The sequence below is a fragment of the Theropithecus gelada genome, chromosome X (genome assembly GCF_003255815.1).
Source record: "Theropithecus gelada isolate Dixy chromosome X, Tgel_1.0, whole genome shotgun sequence".
Lineage (NCBI taxonomy): Eukaryota > Metazoa > Chordata > Mammalia > Primates > Cercopithecidae > Theropithecus > Theropithecus gelada.
In genome coordinates, this window is record NC_037689.1 from 78882402 (window position 1) to 78906635 (window position 24234).

Below are 24234 nucleotides of genomic sequence, written 5' to 3' on the forward strand. Positions count from 1 at the left end.
CTTTTCAAAGAAGACATATAAGTTGTCAGTAGGTATGAAAAGGTGGTCAGCATCACTAATGACCAGGAAAATGCAAATCAAAATCACAATGAAATACCACTTCATACCTGTTAGGATGGCTATTGCCAAAAAGATGAGCGATAGCAAGTGTTGGTGAGGATGTGGTGAAAAGGAAACCCTTGTACACTGTTGGTGGGACTCCACATTGAGAAAACCATTTTGGAAAAGTGTAAAGATTCTTCGAAATATTAAAAATAGAAATATTACATGATCTAGCAGTTCCTCTTCTGTTTATAGGCACAAGGGAAATGAAATGGGCATATCAAAGAGATATCTGCATGCCCATGTTCATTGCAGCATTACTCACAACAGCCAAGATGTGGAAACAACTGAAGTGTCTGTGGATGGATGAATGGATAAAGAAATACATGTATATGTATAATGGAATATTATTTGGCCTTAAGAAAGAAGGAATTCCTGCCATTTGTGACAACATGATTGAACCTGGAAGATATAATGCTGAGTGAAATGAGCCAGACATAGAAGGACAAATACACATTATCTCACTCTTGTGGAATCTAGAAAACTTTAATACATAGAAACAGAGAGTAGAACAGTAGAAATCAGCCGGTAGGGAGTTGGGGGAAATGGGGAGATGCTGGCCAAAAGTTACAAAGTTGCAGTTATATGGAATGAATGAATCTAGAGAGCTAATGTGCAGCCTGATGACTATAGTTAATACTGTATTGTATCCTGGAAATTTGCTAAGATAGTAGATTTCAGGTGCTCTCACAATACACAAAAAAGGTAACTGTGAGGAGATAGATATATTAATTCGCTTGATTGCAGTCATCATTTTACTATGTGTACATATATGAAAACATGTTGTACACCTTAATATGTACAATAAAAAATACAGTCATCACTTAGCAACAGGGATACATTTCAGGAAATGCATCATTTAGGCGATTTTGTTACTGTGCGAACATCATAGAGTATACTTACACAGACTTAGATGGTGTAGCCTACTACTCACCAATAGTATGCACAGTAAAGCCTATTGCTCCTAGGTTACAAACCTGTACAGAATTTGACTGTATTGAATACTGTAGGCAGTTATAACACAATACTAAATATTTGTGTATCTAAACATAGAAAACATACAGTAAAAGTATGATATTATAATCTTATGGGACCACTGTCATATATGTATGTGGTCCATTGTTGACAGAAACGTCATTATGTGGCACATGACTGTAAATAGAAAGTATGTCATGGTAAGTACTATTAGCAGGAATAATGCAGGGTACTGGGGATAGAGTATATGAGATAATTGCTATTTTTATATGTTATACTTTTATGTAATCTTAAAGCTAGCTTTACCTTTGTTAATAAGTATTCTTCTAAAAGATAAAAAAATTTTACCATCTGGCCCTTTACCAAAAAGTTTAACAACCTCTGTTGTAATCTAATTTTTAATGACAGAGATCAGCCTGATGATTTTATGGCCTGTTGAATGAAGACTCAGGTGAAATAAGCTGTCCAGAATCCTTAAGCTATGCTGCCATTTGTTCATTCATTCAATAAGCATTTACTGAATACCTAACACAGTAAAGAAAATCCTTTATAACTCAACTTTCAGCTGAGAGCTGTAATTACAGAATCTTGGAGACAGTCTACCATTTCCTTTCCCTTTGCTCCTCCCTTTCCCTCTCCCTTCTCCTGTCCTCCTTCCCCTACCCCCCAGTTTCTAGTCAGTTCGGAAGAAAACCAAGTTTTAAGTCATACTTACTTTCAAAGTAGGTTAAATGTAGTTTTAAGTCACAGCAGTTTCTCTTTAAAAATGTATTGGGAACTTAATTTGAAATATTTTAAATATCAATCACAGATGATTAATGATCAGATGATAGCAATATTCACACATGACTGTTTGATACTGTTAAGCATTACATGTGTCATGGATATGTAGTTGTAAACTGTTTAATTTCTGAAGCTTCAGGAATCCAGAGTATTTAACTGACTCCAAAATCCCTGTTGCGTTGACAAGTTATACATTGCTTTTAGTCTTTTTATTTTTAGGTAATTCTTCCAGTATCATAAACACTGAGTGTAACTTGAATTATTAAAATTAACTTTTATTTTAAAAAGGATACAATCATTAGAAATTACTAAATATATTTATTAATAGGATTCTTTTTTGATAAAGATTGAATTTTTACCATAAAGGAAGAATCCAATTGTAATGTGAATAGATTTCAATTTTATTAGCCTCTTCACTTGAGTCTTGGCCTCATTTACATGGAAGCAGTTCTGTCTGCTAGATTGATGGTTTTAATGTTGATATTTTGTAATTATTTATTGAATGTTTACACAGTCAAAGCATTATGTCCATGCAACTGTCTATTGAGGATTAATATGTTTAACGATTAGTGGGTCCTTTATGCTTGGAGGTCACAGATTCCTTAACTTTTAGATTCTTCCAGAATTTCTTTTTTTTTAATTTTTAAGTGAGATAAACATGATTCTACAGTGTAAACATTTTAACTTACCTGCCACGTAAAGTGGACTGGCAGATTGTCATTTTCGGTACACTGGATTTTTTTTTGGTATCTCTGCACATTAGTTATGTCTATTATCTTCGGTAATATATGGTTTATTGTTGTGTATGTCTTTGGATGGATGGTGTTGTAAATAAATTCAGATGCTAGATTTGTTGAAGAAATAAATTATCTACTTAGCTAAGTTTTTAAAAATTCAATTAATAACAGCACCCTTTTCATTTCATTCCACAAAAATTGTGGAATTTCAGAGTTGGAATGGACCTTAGAGGGTATCTAATCCAACCCTCTAATTTTCAAATCAAGTTTCACAGAATTAATTTTGTTTTTTTCTGTTGCCTTCCTCAGTGTATAAATGGAAGATATTTTGCTGTAAAACCTTCCCTGGAGGTTTTAAAAGTAGAGTCTCTAATTTACAAAATAAATCATGTTTCAGAAATGGTTGTAAGTCTATTGTTTAGAACGCAGAGCATTTTTCCATAAGAAGGATATTATAAATAACAATAAGATTTCAGGACTAGCCCCCAAAGGGTGTGATCCCATTATGTGATGGGGATTTTTACTTTTGCAGTGAAGGATGTTTTAAATCATCAGTGCTGCTTATCTCTGGGGAACAGGAAGGAGATGACATTATAGAGGAATATTTGGAGGACTCTCTTTTTACCGTTACGTCTTAGGCTGGGTAGTGGATACATATGTGCTCATTATATTGTTTTCTGATCTTTTTATATACCTGAAATATTTAATATAACAATGCCTTTTTAGTACCAGAAGTTCAGTTTGAATATGAACATTAAAAATTGTTTACATTGATCTAGGACATTGCTTTACCCTTGGGAAAAAATAAAGTTAAATTTAAACAGATATTTACCTTGAATACCCATGCTTAAGGGAAAACATGATTTGATTAGAAATGGATAAAGAGATAGCTAGAAATTCTAAAGGGGTTTCATGGGTACTTTTAAGGGCTTAGATTTGATGCACGTTGTCTTTATTTTGCACAATATGACTTCAGAATATATGATTTTGCTGTTAATTTAAGGGTATTACCAATATTTATCTTTTACTTAGCAGCCATATATAGGCATGGTTTTGAGAAAGAAGAAAGAAAATAGTCACTTATTTGAGATAACTAGGCAAGTTGTGAAAGGCAAAGGTTAAATTGCATTTGCATGTGCAAACATGGGCAAGATTCTTGCTTTGATTTGCAGTTACTTGAACTAGGGGCTGGTGAAAAACGTGAAAATGGGGGAGTAAAGCGAATATGGAGAAAAGCAGTGAGGACAATGTGGTGGAGTTAAGTCCTGAAAGGGCATCTTTGACAGTGCATGGCTTGGTTACTGTGGTGAAGAGATTGGAGAATCCATGGTATGGTGTGAAAGCTTGGGTTTAGGGAGACTCCGTCTCAAAAAAACAAAACAAAACAAAACAAAAACATATAAGCAGAAATCAGCTACTGTTTATTGCACTTTGGAAAACGAGCAGATTTTATCAATAATTTGGTTACTTTTTTGTGTATAGAGATTGGTTTTGGGTTGATTTGGTTTTTGGTATTTTGCAGTATACAACATTGATTTTTTTTTTTTTTTTTATGTTGACACATTATTCTAGCTGTACAACCCACTTATGGCTTAGGGGAAGCTTAAGTATTACTTGCCCTTTTGTTACTGGAAAGGGGTCCTGATCCAGACCCCAAGAGAGGGTTCTTGGATCTCACGCAAGAAAGAATATGGGACCCGTCCTTAGAGAAAAGGGAAAGCAAGTTTATTAAGAAAGTAAAGGAATAAAAGAATGGCTATTCCATAGGCGGGGCAGCAGTATGAGCTGCTGCTCGCCCATTTTAATGGTTATTTCTTGATTATATGCTAAAGAAGGGATGGATTATTCTCACCTCCCCTTTTAGACCATACGGAGTAACTTCCTGATGTTGCCACGGCATTTGTAAACTGTCATGGCGCTGGTGGGTGTGTAGCAGTGAGGGTGACCAGAGGTTACTTTTGTTGCCAGGTTGATTTTGGTGGATTTTAGCTGGCTTCTTTACTGCAACCTGTTTTATCTTCTATGTCTTTATGACCTATATCTTGTGCTGACCTCCTGTCTCATCCTGTGACTTAGAATACCTTAACTGTCTGGGAGTGTAGCCCACCAGGTCTCTGCCTTATTTTACCAAGCCCCTACTCAAGATGGAGTTGCTCTGGTTCAAATGCCTCTGACATTTCCCCCCTCCCTTTTATAAGAGAACCCTTAATCCTAAGGGTTGCAGAAGGATGAAGATCCATTTTCTGCAATTTCTTCAGGCTGAATAGGGGCGATGATCTTCCTGCCTAACTGTGAGGGTCTCTTATATTCAGGGTAGAGAGGAGCTCAGTCAGAAAGCATCAATATGTTGAGGGCCATTCATAACTCTTGAGTTCTGACAAAAGGTGATATCTGGAAGATTAATAAGTGTTTAAGACTGAGTAAACTTATTCTGCATTCCTGCACAAAGAGTGCAACAACAATATATTCCACAACAGTAAAGCAAAATAAGCAAAATTATCCCAAGTAAACTAAATTAGAAGGCTTTCAATGAACTGTGCAACTCTTGGAACCAAGCTGATATGGGGTTGCTGATTCCAGTGTGTCCAGAATAGAATACTGATCTTGATTTTTGCAATACCCATCCCTCTTGTTTCTTCTGAGCAGCAGCCAGAGATCACTGGTTGGCTCACAGAAGCAAGCAGTCAGTCTAAATTGCAGAAAAAACTCTAAAACGATTGTTGAGACTAGAATATAACAACAAGTGTAGCATAGTTCTTGAAACATAATTTTTTCTCTCTCCAGTCTCCAGTTTTTACTAAAGATAAATCATGGTAAGACTGATTTACTTTATTACGCTTGGCCTGATTATTTGTATAAAGTCCAACAAGAATAATTTTTTTTTTTACGTAGGCTTTTTTTTTTTTTTTTTTTTGAGACAGAGTCTTGCTCTGTCACCTAGGCTGGAGTGCAGTGGCACGATCTTGGCTCATTGCAACCTCCGCCTCCTGAGTTCCAGTGATTCTTCGGCCTCACCCACCAGAGTAGCTGGGATTACAGGTGCATGCCACCTTACCTGGCTAATTTTTGTATTTTTATGAGAGATGGGGTTTCGCCATATTGGGCAGACTGGTCTCATACTCCTGACCTCAAGTGATCCGCCTGCCTCAGCCTCCCAAAGTGCTGGGATTACAGGTGTGAGTCACCATGCCCAGCCTACATAGGCTTTTTCAATTGGCTTTGATGGAACTCTGCTTCATAAGGAATCTTAGATAAGACTTTTTTTAAAGCCAAGCCCAGTCATGGGTTAGTACCCTCAAATCCCTATCAGTTGATTAAATTCCTTTCCTCTTGAGGTCCCAAGATAATTTGGAGCTCCTGTACCTGTTAGAAAGTGACATTCTTTGCTTACCATAGTTTAGGAACCCTGCACAGGAACTATGTAGACAAGGTATGAGGCCAGTTTTCCCAAGGGGCTTTTATTGACTCTATAAGTCAAGTTAGATTCCTTAAAGGAAAGCATGCCATTGCAGTCAAAGCCTTGGTAAAATAGCCAGTTTCTCCAATTGTGTCCTGTTGCAAAAGAAAACAGTTTATTTATTTTTATTTATTATTTATTCATTTTTGAGATGGAGTCTCGCTCTGTCGCCCAGGCTGGAGTGCAGTGGCGTGATCTCGGCAACCTCCACCTCCCAGGTTCAAGTGATTCTCCTGCCTCAGCCTCCCGAGTAGCTGGGATTATAGGCACCCGCCACCACACCCAGCTAATTATTGTATTTTTAGTAGAGACAGGGTTTCACCATTAGCCAGGCTGGTATCGAACTCCTGACCTCAAGTGATCCGCCTGCCTTGGCCTCCCAAAGTGCTGGGATTACAGGCATGAGCCACCATGCTCACCCAAGAAAACAGTTTCTTATTGCACTTATGCAAATTACTATATTTCCATAAATTAAGAATACTCACAAATATTTTCCAAATTTTAGAGAAATCGGGTAGAGAGAAACATATAGGCTCCAAATTTTGTTTACAGGAGTATATTTTACTCAATTGCTACAAGCTGTAAATAGCTTAAAAGTTTTCTGGACTCTGAAAAATAAAACAAAGGATCAGCAACATTTTAAGCAAAGTAAAAAAGATTACTTCAGTCTTGTATTAGTTCAATACATTCAATTAACTCCTATTCTGTTTGATATTCATCAACATTTTAGCTCTGCATGAGAGTCCTAAAAGTTTTTTTTTTCTATTCTAATTTCATAATCTCCAAAGTTATCAGACACCTGCATTTAGAAACACCTGTCAAAGTCCTATAGCTGACTATAAACCACCTTTTGAAGAGGATCAGAACAAGACAACAATTGTCTTGTGCATATTAAAAAGTCCTAGGACAGCCACTATTCAAGGAAGTTTTGGTTACTTCTGTGGCATACAATTGTACATAATAATTATAACTATTAATAATATACACAAAGTTATATCAGGATTATAGGAGTTTTACATAATTTTGGAACAGATGCTAGTAACATATTTATATAAATAGAGCCCAAAGAAAGTCAAATACCATTTCATATTTGACAATGCTTCCTGTATGATTTTTATACTAAATGAGCCAAATTTCACCATTGCATTTGTGCGTTATTGATGTAAAACCCAATTCCTAACAAAACCTTATAGACATATCTACCCAATTTTAACGTTTGACGATAAGGTAAGATTCTCATAAACCTTTTATAACCCTTTACAAAAATTTTTGTTAAACAGTAGATAAGTGCTCTAAGAAAAACCTGTTGTGCTTTTATTCCAGTGTTCAATTTACGGAAAAACTGAATAATACCCCCTTTAACTTTAGCCAATATGTCACACACGTAATTTTTTTTACAGGATTAATTTTCCACAAACCTTCCACAACTTGCTCAGACTTTCAGCTTTATCCTAACTTAAAACAATCCTTTAACCCTTTAATCTAGGCAGAAAAATCCGTATTTCCATGCCTTCTTGTAATCTTTTACCAAAAACTCATTTCACTTTCTTTACATACCTTGGATGTAAAACTGTTTCTATTTCCCAAAGATTACTTAAGTCATGTGAACTAAAAGTCATTACAATTTTTACTTTTCTGATAAAATGTTTGATCTAAACTCTTGTTATAATCAAGCCAATTAATCAAAGATCTTTTAGATATAAGCATCATACACACAACATATATAAATATCCAGAGAGACAGAAGGTCCTGTAGCTGTAAGGTTCTTCATTCGCCGGTTTTTAAGTTTCTCTTTAAAGCCTGAAGTTTCTAGGGCCTAATAAGCAGGCACAGCTGGAAGGCAAAACAGATCTCCAGAAATTAAGGGTCCCATTTTTATACCAGATTCTGGATCCCAAAAAGAGGGAATCAGCTCATCCCCATGGGAGTGTTAATCTCTCAATGTGGGGTGGGGACATCTCCATACTTCCTAGGTGGCTAAGAGCATGCTTCTCTGATCCAAACCTGCAGAGCTGAGTATTTCCCCATAACTGCCATTAGCTGTCCCCAAAAGTATATTTCCTATTTAGTTATTACACACCAAAGTTCTCTCATAATACAAATTAGTTTCTGTTACCCCCCCAAAAGTAAAAAATGTCAGATAATGGAATACAAAATAGAACAGAGCCTTAGATTTTGAGAGGAATCTATCTACTTTTTATTCCTGAAGTTTCATGAGGAAAACAGAGGTTTATTTCAAAATGGGATCTGTGGCGCTTCCTCTTTTTTCCTAAGGAGTCCCAGGCTATTAGAACTTGAATATCTGCTTTTAATTAAGCTGACTTTTAACCATAGTGCTCTTTTTTTTAAAAAAAGGCCTTTTAAATTTCTTATTACCAGACTTTAGCCGGCTGATATTTCTGGCTTTTGAACTTTACCAAAAGTAACTTCACAGGTGCTCAGAGAAAGGAAAAATTCAAGAAAGGCACACAGATAACACAAAGTGGTCATTCCTTAAGCCAGGAATTGAATCCTGCACCCTGGCTGCCATTGTGTTGGCAGAGACCAAAAGAAAGCACTGCCACGTGGTTACAAGGTCAAGCTCCCAAGGATGTGACTGACGAGTTTTCTGGGCTGTCTTGAACAGTAGGTTTATGGGATCCTAAGCCCATGTTCTATCTTAAGGTACTCCTCTTTATGACAGAATGATACAGAAAGACAAATTCATAGCACAAAGTATAACAGATTCACTACAGCTTAAGACTAGCTTCACAAATCCTTTTTCCAATTAATCAAAATTTTACAGAGGAGCTAAACAGTGATTTTTACTATTCATTCAACCAGTTCGCACAGAGAGAGAAAGGAAAGGAAAGGGAGAAAAGTATTGCCTATATTGGGAGGGGAAGGCAAAGAGCTCAGGGAGGCCAGAGAAAGACCTACCCATTGCAGCGACACTGAAGAGTTCAGGTGGCCGCTTGCCGGCAGCGAAGGGATTTTTTCCAGCAGTCCCATCAGCTCTCAAAATGTCCCCATGTCCCATGGTCCTATACATACCTAATCCTGTCATCCATAGCCATCAGCAAAAAGTGCAAAACAGATTAATCCAAAGAGAATTGTGGTTAACATCCCATAGTGCCAAACCTGTTCTCAGCTGAGAGGGACTTTACTAAGAGGGGCCTCTAACACCCTAAATCTTAGGAAGGACCCTAACCCTAAAAGATCAGCCTTTTATTGAGAGGAACCTTTAACCCTGTCTGTCTTAGGAGAAGCTCTAACACCCCTAAGTTGGGCGTCTAACCAATCCCATTCTTTACTTGCGTATATGCACCCAACCTACCCAAAGTCAACCAATTGGTGTGCGCAGGTGATTTTCCTTTGGGGTCAGGGGTCTCTTTAGTATAGTCCCTTCGGTGATCTCTAGAGAGATACTGCTGGACCTCACCACTTACCCAAAGTTAGCCTTTAGGTTGGGGGTTTCCTCAGTATTGTCTCTTCTGTGGTTGCCAGAAAGATGTTACTGGAAAGGGGTCCCGATCTAGACCCCAAGAGAGGGTTCTTAGATCTCATGCAAGAAAGAATTCAGGGTAAGTCCTTAGAGAAAAGGGGAAGCAAGTTTATTAAGAAAGTAAGGGAATAAAAGAATGGCTACTCTGTAGGCAGAGCAGATTTTTATGGTTATTCCTTGATTATGTGCTAAGCAAGCACATAATCAAGGTGGATTATTCTTGCCTCCCTTTTTTAGACCATATAGGGTAACTTCCTGATGTCACCATGGTATTTGTAAACTGTCATGGTGCTGGTGGGAGTGTACTAGTGAGGACGACACAAGATTACTCTTGTCGCTATTTTGGTTTGGGTGGGTTTTAGCCAGCTTCTTTACTACAACCTGTTTTATCAGCCAGGTCTTTATGACCTGTATTTTGTGCCGACCTCGTAGCTCATCCTGTGACTTAGAATGCCTTAACCACCTGGAAATGTAGCCCAGCACATCTCAGCCTTATTTTACTAAGCCCCTACTCAAGGTGGAGTTGCTCTGGTTCGAATGCCTCTGATACTTTGGGAGAGACTTGACCTGAGAAGCAAATTTTTTCCTCACTAAATTGATGGTAGATTTCAAAAAGGTGTCTGTCCATTTTGCAGATGTCTGTGTGGTATTTCACATGGAGAGATTCTTCTGCCTTCTTTCAGCTCCACTTTTGAAACGTTACCGAGGAAAAAATGGCCTCAAGGAAACTTTGATTGGAGTTGCAAACTGAAGATTATCTGAGACAGGTCTCAATTTACAGGTTTATTTTGCTAAGGTTAAGGACCATGGCATATGACACAGCCTCAGGAGGTCCTGAGAACATATGTCCAAGTTGGTTTGGTTATAGCTTGTGTTTATACAATGGGGGCAGGCGGCAGGGGGATGGTGCGACTTCCAGGTCATAGGTTGAAAGAGTTAAGCCCTGCCTGAAGAGTTGAATTCAGCATAAAGAAATGCTTGAGTTTGAACAGGGGCTTGTGGAATCCAAGGTTCTTCTCATGTAGATGAAGCTTTCAGGTCACAAGCTTCAGAGATAAAAGATGGTGAATGTCTCTTATCAGACCTTAAAAGGTGTCAGACTTTCCAGAAAAGACTTAGTAAGGGAAGGAGAGTCTCTATGGAATGCAAATTTCCCCCACAAGAGACAGATTTGTAGGGCCATTTCAGAATATGTCAAAGAAACTTATTTTGGGATAAAATATTTCGATTTCCTTCAGGGCCTGTTAATCTGTCATATGATACTATAGCAGTCGGGTTGGAATTTGGCATCTCATTGTCACAAATTCTGCTTTGTCAGTCTTAAGATCACTGTTTTAATGTTAATACTGGCCAGTTGTTTCTGAACTCCAAAGGGAAGAGGGTATATTGAGGCATGTCCAATTCCACCCCCTCAACCAGCATCAAGGCCTGAACTAGACTTCCAGGTTTCTTTGGGGTCCCCTTGGCCAAGAGGGGGGCCATTCAGTTGGTTGGGAGACTTAGCAGCTTTTTCCTATTGGCTTACAGAGTCCATCATCTGGTTACGTAGAATCATTTGTCAAAACTCATCTTGTGACTAGTATATAAATTTAGCATTCAGATTAAGACTAAAGACGGCACAGAAACAAGATGTGGAGCATAATGAAATGCAGTAAAGAGAGTTAGAACAAAAGAGTATTTGAAAAGAACATAAAAGCCATTTAAGAAAAATTGGGTTGAAGACTTTAGGGGATTTAAGAAGCGAAGACCAAAAAAAAAAAAAAAAGAAAAGAAACAGACAGAAACCAGAAAGAAAGCGGATGAAAAGAAAGTACAATTTGACATTTATAATGAGTAATACAATTTACTTCCATACCTGGACCACAATTTTATTTTTGGTTTTTTTGTTTGTTTGTTTGTTTGTTTGTTTGTTTTGAGACAGAGTCTCGCTCTTGTTGCCAGGCTGGAGTGCAGTGGTGCGATCTCGGCTCACTGCAACCTCCACCACTCCTGGGTTCAAGCGATTCTCCTGCTTCAGCCTCCTGAGTGTCTGGGACTACAGGTGCGCACCACCATGCCCAGCTAATTTTTATATTTTTAGTAGAGACAGGGTTTCACCATGTTGGCCAGGATTGTCTCGATCTCCAGACCTCATCATCTGCCCGCCTCGGCCTCCCAAAGTGCTGGGATTATAGGCATGAGCCACCAGGCCCAGCCTGTTTTTTGTCTTTTTAGGCATACATTAAAAGCATAATCATCTCTCCAATATTGGCTGTGGTTTTAATTTTATGTATGTTTGTGAACAAAGGAAATAATCTTTGAATATTAAGTGTCCACTCTGAAACTTCCCCCTACTTTTTTTTCCTTGTCAGCAGATCCCAGAGTCATTAAAAAGTATCACATGGCAGAGATTGGGAAAAGGCAATTCAAGACAGTTCTTAGATGCTGCAAAGGTAAGATTGAGCAAACACATCTACATATAGCTAGGAAAAACCTGTAAGCCCTTGGAGCATTTCCCAATGTATACTACATATTTTACATCTCCCTTTTTGTGTTTTTCTAAATGCTGGCAAGATGAATAAGAATTTATGTTTCTGCTTCTGGAAATACAGAGGAAGTCTTGATGTTTTCTATCCCTGGAAAATTCTATCCGAATCTCTTGAATCAGTGCCAACTAGAGTAATATTTTCAGAAAGCTTTTATAAATGTAATAGCAACTTGTTGACACTTAAATTTATCCTGTTAGTTTATATCTGATATGTGAAATGCTTTATGTTTTTTGATGTTACCAATGTTCAGATAGTAGTAATATCAAGGGATTCTAAGCTTATTAGAGCCCATGAGGTAGGTAGTACTGAGTTTACATGTCAATGAGGTTATTTTTCATTGCTAATATAAGTGAAAGACATCTTTAAAAATTCCCAGTGCTTTGAAATGAGACCCATAAATCTCTATGATAGAAAAGACTAGAAAATTAGAAGACAGTCTAAATTCTGGGTATTTTGTTTATTTTTTCTTTATGATTAATAATTATTTGCCATTAAGGTATAAGGCATTGTTCTAATTTATGCAGAGGCTGTAGAAATGAATTATATTTTACATTATTAAAGTGTTGAGGGGAAAATGTGCTTAGTCTTCTTATTGTCTATGACACCACTAAGTTGACTTCTATTTTAGTCTTTTGTTTTGTTGAAGACCTCACTATCTTGTGTGGTATTCACCAGACCCCTTGATAAAACTTGCTGCTCAATCTTTTAGAGGAAAAAATGGCACAGAGAGATATTGTCAGACTAAGAATTACCTTTTGATGTTTTCCTTTACAAAGTGCTTTGAGATTATTGATCCAAAAATCAATATCCTGTTTATGGCAATTACTTTTTCTGTCTCAACTGGTGAGAACAAGAAGGCACTTTTTGCTTTTTGTAATTCCATTTTCATAGCTTGGCCCAGAGCTGATATTGTTATGCTATGTATGATATTGGTACACATTTGTGTTTGTAAAGAACTGTGCCTTTGTTCATTAATTATTGATTATTATAGCTACTGAAAAATCATCTAATCCAACAAGTATTGAAACTTACCTTGCCCATGTGTAAGATACTGTGGTATGTTCCATGAGAGATACAAAGATAAAAGACACTGTCTCTGATCTTCAGAAATTTATCACATAATAAGAAAGGCAAAACAGTGTATGCAAATGACTACAATATAGGCATAAGACAGACTATGAGATATTAAAAAATACCTTGTTTCTAAATGTATATATGAGCCAGTACAACAAGAAAAAGAATCAGTTGTTTAAAATCAACTGTATTAATTATAAAACAGAAATGTACAGACAAGGAAAGCAAGTGAGATATAAATTAACTGTATATTATACTTGCTTACCAATAATGAAATAAGAGATTATCAGCACTATAGTAGTGAATGACACTGGGAAAGCCAGTGTAAGTCAAGTAGAAGTGTAAAACAGGTTAAATCCTTTAAACGTCAGTTTCAAAAGCTATTTAGAGAAAGTGACTTCACTGAGTTTGTTCTATCTTAATATTTTTTATATAAATTTAGCTATAAGTTAATTGTGGAGGTGTTTTGCTTTACTATGCCAGACTAAATACTATACCTGTGAATTTGTTTTGGAAACATTCATTAGATTAGACAGTTTAAGCCAGGTTTTGAAACATCTGAAATTCTGTAATAGCTAATGGACTGCTTGGTATCATCTTCAATTAGGCTCTCCAGGTATGGCCACTGATAGAAAAGAGGACATGTTGGCATGGTCATGCAGGAGGAGGACTCCACACAGACCCAAAAGAAGGGGTAAGAGCCTGTAACAAATAACTGGAAATTCTTTTTTTTTTTTTTTTTTTTTTGAGACAGAGTCTTGCTCTGTGGCCCAGGCTGGAGTGCAGTGGCCAGATCTCAGCTCACTGCAAGCTCCGCCTCCCGGGTTCATGCCATTCTCCTGCCTCAGCCTCCCGAGTAGCTGGGACTACAGGCGCCCGCCACCTCGCCCGGCTAGTTTTTTGTATTTTTTAGTAGAGACGGGGTTTCACCGTGTCAGCCAGGATGGTCTCGATCTCCTGACCTCGTGATCCGCCTGTCTCGGCCTCCCAAAGTGCTGGGATTACAGGCTTGAGCCACCGCGCCCGGCCTGGAAATTCTTAATGATTGTCCTTGCACAGAAGATATATGTATTTAAGATTATAATATTCTAGAATATTTTGATTGACTCATCTAATTGCATGTTCTCTAATGAAAAAAAATCATATTCATTGACCATAGTTTATAGATGATATTTTCTCAGACTTAAAACAAAGATTTATGATTGACTAAAAAAGAAAAGTTATTTGTTCACCTAAATGTTTTAGTTCTTTAAAATAGCATCAGTTGAGGTTGTTATGTAATCTAGCCTTATAATAAGTATAAGTAGGCGAATTAGATTTAGCACCTAAAAAACAATTTTGTGTGTGTATGTGTTTGTGTGTGCTCACGCGCGTGCTTCAGGGTTAATGTTTCCCCTTGTATACACTTAGAGAAATCCTAAAATACCCCCTAGTTTCATGGTAAATCCTCTATCTACCTGACCCACCTAGTTATCCATATTCTTTATCATTATTATTATCGTTATACAGCCATGCTAAGCAGTAGGGCTGTTGAAATAGAAAGATTTGCACTATATATTTTTTCTCAGTAAGTGAAAAATGTCACTGGAATACTGTTACACAGTATTACATCTGGCCCTTTTTCTCTGAGCTTGCCTTTATTTTCTTCCTCCGGCTTGACCCAGTCAGTATATGCATGTTATTTCTAAGTAGAAATTATATTTTCAGGGTTGGTGGTCAACTGAACAAATTTTATGTAACAGTACTCTTTAAATTGTAGAGAGAGAAGTAAATGTTAGTTATTTTTTTGATAGGAAGTGATTGGCAGGAAACAGTTTTCAGTGCTTTTTTCCATTCTTCTTTGTTTCCTAGTACAGTTCTTTCAAGGAACTCAAAACACTTCACATTCATGTTTCTGTCCCATTTTTGAACATTATTATCCTTCATAGCTGATTTTTAAAACAGCAAAATGTCGTAAAATAAAATTTAAAAAAAATTAACCCAAATAGTAAGATTTGTTTATCTGTGCATTAGTTTTTGGTATGATATTTGCCAGTTTTCAGGATCATCTGTCACCAAGGCCTCTTAAGGATAGTTGCTAATAATACTCTAAACACAACCAAAAATAAGTTGACTTAATAAAGAGAAGCAGCTACTTCTTTTAGGCTCAAGCACTATAAACTTCAAGACAGTTTCTTTCTGCTCCAGTAAAATAAAGCAACACTCATTGTAATACTTTAGTCTGTAGCCCTTTGTTTTCCCTTGCCATCTTTGTATTAGTTTAGCCTTTTTATCTAAATGGAATCATAGAATCATATAACTTGGAGACCATGTTAGAAAAGAAATAGTATGGAGTCGTAGTTAAGAGCTTGAGCTCTGGAGCCAGACTGCCTGGATTTGAATTGTGGCTCCATCACTTGCTAGTAGAATGACCTTGAGCTAGTTTCTTAATCTCCGTATGCTTCAGTTTCTTCATCTGTAAAATGAGGGTGATAATTTTGAAGGGGATTTAAATGAGTGAACTCCTCACACCATGTTACAGCTCTTAAATAGTGCTTGACACATAGTGAGTGCTCAATAAATATTAGCTGCGGTTGTTATAATGTGAGATTGTAAGTCCTGTCCTCTACCCTAATCCATTTATTTAAAAAGTATATATTGAATACCTTCTTTGCGCTAAACTCTGTGTTAAGTACTGGAGATATACAAGACAAAATCTCTGCTGTCTAGAAACTTAACAACATGGCAGAATATCTAAACTGCCATGTAGAAGTTTTATCACTGTGACAAATAATAGATTTGACCTCATAACCAACTGAAATCTGTAGTGCTTTACTTTTTGTGTGCTTGTTTATAGAGAAGGGATCTCTCTATGTTGCCCAAACTGCTCTCGAACTCCTGGGCTCAAGCAATCCTCCCACCTCAGCCTCCCTGAGTAGCTGGGACTACAAATGTGCACCACCAAACCCAGCTTTGCTTCACTTTTTATTCATATGTGTGTTCTTAACAACTAACAATCAGTATTAATAATGCTACTTGGAAGTTATTTAAATCATTCATTTATATAGCATGGGATCATAAAGGGTTTGTGAAAAAGGAGTGGCAATTTCAGTATTTGAAAACTCCTGTTTTTAAAGTAGATGTATTAAGAAATTGTTTTATAATAGAATCCACAGATTTTAAAAGGATTTTGGAGCTTTATTCCTGCATTTAAATTTTTATTTATATGCTGCTTTGAAGAGGCGTCTGCTAGTAAATTTAGTTAGCCATGTACTCTTAATAAGGACACAAATAATGAAGACCTTAATGAAAGGATTCTTTCTGAGATTTTGCTTGACATACTCTTTTTTTATGTTAGAAACACATTCTTATTGATTGGACACAGTCAGAAGCTGGTAGTTTTTAAAGAGAAATTTTCACTTAAGCAATCGGAGAGCTTGATGTAATCAGAAGAAGTGAAACAGTAACTTGGAATATTAAAAATTGGTATTAAAACTTGGAGTAACTTGGAGGACTAAAAATTGGAAGATTGGGAAGAGGCTTGTTAAAATGAGTGGACACATTAGACCAGTGGCCAAGCATACCTGGATGGCATGGTGCAGCTGAATTCTAGCTCTGATTTCATACATAATCAAGTAGCCTTATGATCTTCATTTGATTTCTAAAATTGTCTTTCCTTTGGGATAGAAAATTCATTGACTGGCCAACTTGAATATCAGTCTGGCGGGTAGTTCTTTTTATTGTAAATTATTAAATGGACTGTCAAATACAAATCCATCTAATATGTAGCATAATCCATTTAAGGAAAGGGTCTAATCACCACTGAATAAGTTCTTCATTGAAGTTTCAGACCAGCAAAGCTCGGAAAACAAACCCTGAAGTATAATGTAACAAAAATTGTAAAGCCTTTCCTGACAACTCATACATATTTTCTTCTCTTATCCCAAATTCACTATATGTGTATCTCCAACAACACAAGAAAAATTTTCCAGTTACACTCTGGATTTTTTAGACATCGACTGAACTCGCTAGTTTTTGACCATGTTTTTATAAATCCATTGTTATCCTTAATAATATTGAAGTGGTTTGTTCCTTTTATTGCAGTTGTTGGGTTGAGGGGAGTTCTTTTCTCTGGATAGTTGACTTATCCCTGAAATTATGGACACTTTCAAATTTTCTTCTAGATTGGTTTTTTAGGGAGAAAACATTCAGCCTATAGCTCATATTTTTACAAAACAACATTCCAATTTTTTTTTATGTTTTTTAGTTCCTCACTACAAGTTTTGTCCCCAAGTAGTTTCTTTCAAAATCAGTCCCTTGATTCTATGAGGTATTACATTTCTTGCTATTAGAATTTAGGAATGTCTGTAAAACCAGAATTCTTAGAGAAATTCCTTATCAGCTAAGGAAAAGGTGATTCTTCTACCTTTATCAAAAGATCATTTTTTTTCTTACTCTTCATTTTCTTACCAAGGGCCACTGGGCCTCACTCCCTTGAAAAGAATGAGCTGCGGGTAGAAAAATAGACTGTTGCTTCAGTGCTTGACCTTTCCTGGCAAGAAATAGAAACTTACCCACCTGAGAAACAGAACATGTATTCAATTTATTAATAAACGGTTATCTTTAATATCTGAAAATTCTACCAAATGAGCTGCTCCAGATGTTTTGGTTTTTTATTCTCATGCCTTGTCTACATCGTTATTAGGTATAGCTGTTCACTTGTAGTACATTTGGCCATGAGGCAGTGCTTCTCTTCCTCAGATCACACTGTCAAATTGAGCACTGTCAATTCATAAGAAGTATAATTTGTGGCTTTCCAGTTACACCCTACTGAGTTTGGTACTTCCAGTTTTATTTGTATACTTATTTATTTATGTATTTGTTTTTGACCCACCATACTATGATTGTGCTATTTCATTGTGTACATGTTCCTTTCATTATTTCTTACCTGTCCAGCCTCATGAAGCCTATGAAGCTATATGTTAATACCAAATAAGTAAATATTTTAAAATCTGTCAAAAGTTGTGATGATTTAATCAATTATTAGGTATTGCCTCTAGGATATTAATAAGAATTTCCCGTCACGTGTTTGAAAATACATACATTAATTAATTAATGGAATAAGTATTCAGTGAGTGTTTCTGATACCTGTCAAGTTTCTTTTTCTTCTGATTTTTTCACTTGGGCCACCTCGTTTTCAGTTGCTTTCAGCTTCTGTCACAGCCCTCTGTCATTTCTGAACTTTTTCTTCTAAACTCAGTTTTGAAAAAAAAGTAAATACAATTTTGTTACTATTCAAAGATCTTTTTTTTTTTTTTTTTTTTTTTTTTATAAATTTATTTATTTATTTATTTATTTATTTATTTATTTATTTTTTTTTTTTTGAGACGGAGTCTCGCTCTGCCGCCCAGGCTGGAGTGCAGTGGCCGGATCTCAGCTCACTGCAAGCTCCGCCTCCCGGGTTCACGCCATTCTCCTGCCTCAGCCTCCCGAGTAGTTGGGACTACAGGCGCCCGCCACCGCGCCCGGCTAGTTTTTTTTTGTATTTTTTTTAGTAGAGACGGGGTTTCACCGTGTTAGCCAGGATGGTCTCGATCTCCTGACCTCGTGATCCGCCCGTCTCGGCCTCCCAAAGTGCTGGGATTACAGGCTTGAGCCACCGCGCCCGGCCTATTCAAAGATCTTAGTGACTCTATCTGAATTTATTACTTTGTTATCATTGTGGTTTTTTTTTTCCTGAATCTAATTGCTTCCTTTAACTATGACTATCTAATTCCAATATATAGTTGAGATCTTTCTAAAAACTTTAATTCCTCATACTAATAGAGTACTAGTTTTACATTGTAATGGGGCTTTAAATTTGAGGCATATTGTATATATTCTGATAGCAGAGGAGGAACAGGTTCTCACCGAGGACGTGCTATAACCACTCCTTGACTACTGCCTATGTTCGGTAAGTCCCTGGGACTGTGCAGTCGGCAGGTGGCCAAGACAGCCAGGCCCGCATTCCTTGCCAGCCAGGCCCATGTTCCTCCTCTTTGGGCAGCGACTTCCCCCAGGCCTTGCGCGGGTCCAGAGGTGCTGTCTGTGAGTCAGGAACTAGGGTCAAAAACCTTAGAAGTCTGCCAGGTGTTCTGTTCTACTGAGGCTGAGCTGGCATTCATACCACAGGATGCAGTCCTTCCCACTCCTCTCCCCTTTCCAAAGTCAGAGGAGCCTCACTCTGTACCCACAGCCACCACAGGTCATGGGGAGTACTGCCAGACTACCCCCAATGTCCCCTTGAGGCCCAAGGGCTCTTCAGTCAACTTGTGGTAAATGCTACCTGACCAGAGACTCACGCTTCAGGGCAATGGGCCCCCTTCTGGCCCAGGACAGGTCTAGAGATGCTGTTCAAGAGTCAAATCCTATAATCTGGTACCATCAAGTGTCTGCTTGGTGCTATACCCCTTTGTAGCTGTGCTGGTACCTAAGGTGCAAGCCAAAGTTCCCTTTACTTTCCCCCCTGCTTTTCTCAAGCAGAAGCTTTGTACCTAGCCACCACGGGTGGCAATGTACTGAGTCTTACCTGAAGCCAGCAATTCTCAGAGGCTCACCTTTGATGTAGTAACTGTGTATCACTTCTGGTTATTCAGGGCCCAAGGGCTCTTCAGTTAGCAGGTGATGAATATTGGTAGGACTGAGTCCTTCCCTTCAAGGCGGTGGATTCCCTTCTGGCCTAGGGCGTGTCTAGAAATGGATCCAGGAGCTAGGGCCTGGAATGGGGCCCTCACAACTCTGACAGTTGCCCTATCCTGTTGTTGCTTAGCTGATATCCAGGATGCAAGACAAAGTCCTCCCCACTCTTCCCTCTCCTCACATGGAAGGAAGGGATCTCTTTGGGAGCAGTGGCTGTGCAACCTGGGATTAGAGGAGAGTGATGCCACCACTCCCTTAGCCGCCCTAGCTGGTGTCTCAGTAGATTGTGTGCCCCTCGCTGTCAGCCCACCATCTCTGACAGTTCAGTACTAGGATTCACCTATTAGTTGCAGTCTTTATGGCTTAGACTGCCTTTCAAGCTTATTTAGAGCACAGAGCACTTTAGCCTGCAGTGGCAAGGTTTATGGGATCGATTCCCTTCTGGCTAGGGCTGGTTTAAATGCTTCCTCTGCGGGCAGGCATTAGCTGAGTTTCGCCCTATTTCTGGTTTTCCTTTCTGCTCTAACAGGACAGCACCTGAGTTTAGCACCTCACAGTTGCAGTGCTCTCCCACTCCCAGCACACAGAGATGCTCTCCACACCACACCACTGCTTCTGCGGTGTTGGGGAGGGGTGGTGTCAGCAATTCAGGACTGTTTTTTCTGTCTCTTCAGTGACTCAGCAATACGGCGTTAAAATCAGGTACTATGAGGGCTCACCCGATTTTTGGCTTTTACGAAGGTGTCTTTTCTGTGTAGATAGTTGTTAAGTTGATGTCCTTTAAGGGAGGGTGGATGATTGGTGGAACATTATAATCCACCATCGTGCTCTGCGTCCCTTGATGGTACTCTATACCACATACTCTTTATTCACTCATCCGTTGATGGACATTTAGGTTGATTCCATTACTTTGCTATTATGAATTGTGCTGTGGTAAACATATGAGTGCAGGTGTCTTTTTTATATAATGATTTGTTTCCCTTTAGGAAGATACCCAGGAATAGGATCACTGGATTGAATGGTAGTTTTATTTTTAGCTCTTTGAGAAATCTCCATACTGCTTTCCATAGCGGTTGTACTAATTTCCATTACCACCAACAGTGTATAAGCATTCCCTTTTCTCTACATCTTCACCAACTTCTGTTGTTTTTTAATTGTTTAATAATAGCCATTCTGACTGGTGTAAGATGGTATCTCATTGTGATTTTCGTTTGGATTTCTGTGATGATTATCGATGTTAAATATTTTTTCATATGTTTGTTGACTGCTTATATGTCTTCTTTTGAAAACTATCTGTTTGTGTCTTTTGCTCACTTTTTGGTGGAGTTACTTGCTTTTTTCTTGTTGAGTTCTTTGAGTTCCTTTTAGATCCTGGATATTAGTTCTTTGTTGGATGCATAGTTTGCAGATATTTTCTCCCATTCTGTAAGTTTTCTATTTACTCTGTTAATTATTTATTTTGCTGTGTAGAATCTTTTTCATTTGAGTTCCATTTGTCTATTTTTGCTTTTGTTATCTGTGCTTTTGCAGTCTTAGTCATAAATTCTTTGCCTAGGCCAATGTCTAGAAAAGTTTTTCCTAGGTTTTCTTCTAGGCTTTTTATAGTTAGACCTTAGTTAATTTTTGTTTTTAGTGAGAGATATGGGTCCAGTGTCAATATTCTGTATGTGGCTATCTGATTTTCCCCACAGTATTTATTGAATAGATTGTCCTTTCCCCAGTATATACTTTTGTCAACTTTGTCAAAGATCTGTTAGTTGTACATATGCGGCTTTCTTTCTGATTGATCTATCTGTGTATTTTTACACCAGTACAGGCTGTTTTGGTTATTGTAGCCTTGTAGTATAATTTAAAGTCAGATAATGTGATACCTCTTTATTCTTTTTGCTTAGGATTGTTTTGGGTATTCTGGCTCTTTTTTGTTCAATATGAATTTTAGAACAGTTTTTTCTAATTCTGTGAAAAATGACATTAGTAGTTTGATAGGAATAGTGTTGAATCTGTAAATTGCTTTGGACAGTATGGTCTTTTTAACAATATTGATTCTTTCAATCCTTGAGTTTGTTTTTCTATTTGTTTGTGTCTTCTATGACTTCTTTCATCAGTGTTTTACAGTTCTTCTTGTAGAGATCTTTCAACTCATGGGCTAAATGTATTCCTAGATATTTTATTTTCTTGTAGTTATTGTAAATGAGATTGAGGTCTTGATTGGTTCTCTGCTTGATTGTTATTGATGTATAGGAATGCTCATTTTTGTACATTGATTTTGTATCCTGAACTTTACTGAGGTTATTTATCAACTCTAGGACCCTTTTGGAGGAACCTTTTGGAGGAGTTTTCTAGGTGTAAGATCATATCATCAGCAAAAAGAGATAATTTGACTTCCTGTTTTCCAGTTTGGATGCTTTTTATTTATTTCTCTTCTCTGATTGCTGTAGCTAGGACTCTCAATTAGATGTTGAATAGAAGGGGTTGAAAGTAGGCATCCTTGTTCTATTCTCGTTCTCAGGAATGCTTTCAAGTTTTCCTCATTCAGTGTGATATTGGCTGTGGGTTTGCTATATGTGGCTTTGATTATTTTGAGGTATATTTTTTCTATGTCTAGTTTATTGAAGGTTTATGCTGGATTTTATTGAATGCTTTTTCTGCATCTATTGAGATGATTTTTGTTTTTAATTCTGTTTATGTAGTGAATCACATTTATTGCTTTGCGTATATTCTTGCATCCCTGGAATAAAACCCACTTGATCATGGTATATTATCTTTTTGTTGTGCTGTTAGAGTTGGTTTACTGATATTTTGTTTAGGATTTTTACATCTGTGTTCATCAGGGATACTGGCCTGTAGTTTTTTGTTTTGTTTTCTTTTGGGTTGTTTCCTTGCCTGGTTTTGGTTTTAGGGTAATGCTGCCTTTGTAGAATGAGTTACGGAGGATTCCCTCTTTCTGAAATGTTTTGGAACAGTTTCAGTAGGATTAGTGCCAGTTATTTATATGTCTCATGGAATTTGTGTGTGACTCTGCCTGGTTCTGGGGTTTTTTGGTTTGTTTGTTTCGAGATTTTTTATTACTGATTCAATTTCGAAACTCATTGTTGGTGGGTTCTGTATTTCTGTTTTTTTCCTCATTCAATCTTGGGAGGTTGTACATTTCCAGAAATGTATCTATTTCCTCTAGGTTTTCTAGTTTGTATGCATAGAAGTGCTCATAGTAGTCTCTGATGATATTTTGTATTTCTGTGGTATCAGTTGTACGTCTCCTTTTCCATTTCTGATTATGCATATTTGAATCTTATATTTTGTTCTTGGTTAATCTAGCTAGTGGTCTTTCAGCTTTATTTATCTTTTCAAATAATCAATCTTTCACTTGTCAATAGACACAGGAAGAGCATTTGATAAAATTCAAAATCTCTTCATAATAAAAACTCAGCACAGAAGGCATAGAAAAACTCAACATGATAAACGCCATATATGACTTACCCACAGCTAACAACATGCCGAATAGGGAAAAGTTGAAAGCCTTTCCACAAAAAAAAAAAACAAAAAAAACTGTAACAAGACAGGGATGCCTGTTTTCACCACTCCTATTCAACATGGTACTAGAAGTCCTAGCCAGAGCAATCAGGCAAGAGAAACAAATAAAAGGCATCCAAATTGGGAAAGAAGTCAGATTGTCCCTCTTAGTTGATGATATGATTTTATATCTAGAAAAAAACTAAATACTTCAGCGAAACTTTTACATCTGATAAATAAATTTGGTAAAGTTACAGGACGCAAAATCAACATACAAAAATCAGTAGTCTTTCTATACACCAATGGTGAAATCATTAAGAAAAAAATTAAGAAGGCAATCCCACTTATAATAGCTACTAAAAAAATACTCAGGATTAAACCTAACCAAGGAGGTGAAAGATCTCTACAAGGAAAACTATAACATCATTTTTCACAGAAATAGAAAAAAGAATTCCACAATTTGTATGGAACCAAAAAAAGAGCCCATGTAGCCAAAGCAATCCTGAGCAAAAAGAATAAAGCTAGAGACATCACACTACCTGACTTCAAAATATATTATAACACTATTATAACAAAAATGGCATGGTATTGGTATAAAAACATATGTAGACCAATAGAGCAGAATAGGGAATCCAAATATAAATCCATGTATTTATAGCCAACTGATTTTCGACAAAAGCATCAAGAACATACATGGGAAAAGGACACTCTCTTTAATAAATTGTGCTGGCAAAATTGGAGTCTGTATATAGAAGAATGAAACTGAATCCCTATCTCTCACCATGTACAAAAATCAACTCAAGATGGATTAAAGATTTAAATGTAAGACTTGAATCTGTAAAACTACTAGAAGAAAAAATAGGGAAAATACTTTAGGACATTGGTCTATGCAAAGATTTTGTAGTGAAGACCTGAAAAGCAGATAAC

General features: G+C 37.2%; 1 protein-coding gene across 6 annotated transcripts in view; it reads left to right on the forward strand.

Moving 5' to 3' along the window:
• The window catches only part of ABCB7 (ATP binding cassette subfamily B member 7), a 112061-nt gene that overhangs the window by 31161 nt on the left and 56666 nt on the right, over nt 1-24234 (forward strand). For 3 of the 6 annotated variants that reach the window (XM_025372307.1, XM_025372304.1, XM_025372308.1), the window contains 2 exons: nt 11890-11970; nt 13748-13834. In XM_025372307.1, the coding sequence (XP_025228092.1) occupies nt 11890-11970; nt 13748-13834 (168 nt within the window). The remainder of the gene's footprint in view (nt 1-11889; nt 11971-13747; nt 13835-24234) is intronic. The other 3 variants (XM_025372305.1, XM_025372309.1, XM_025372306.1) reach the window with 2 other exon arrangements.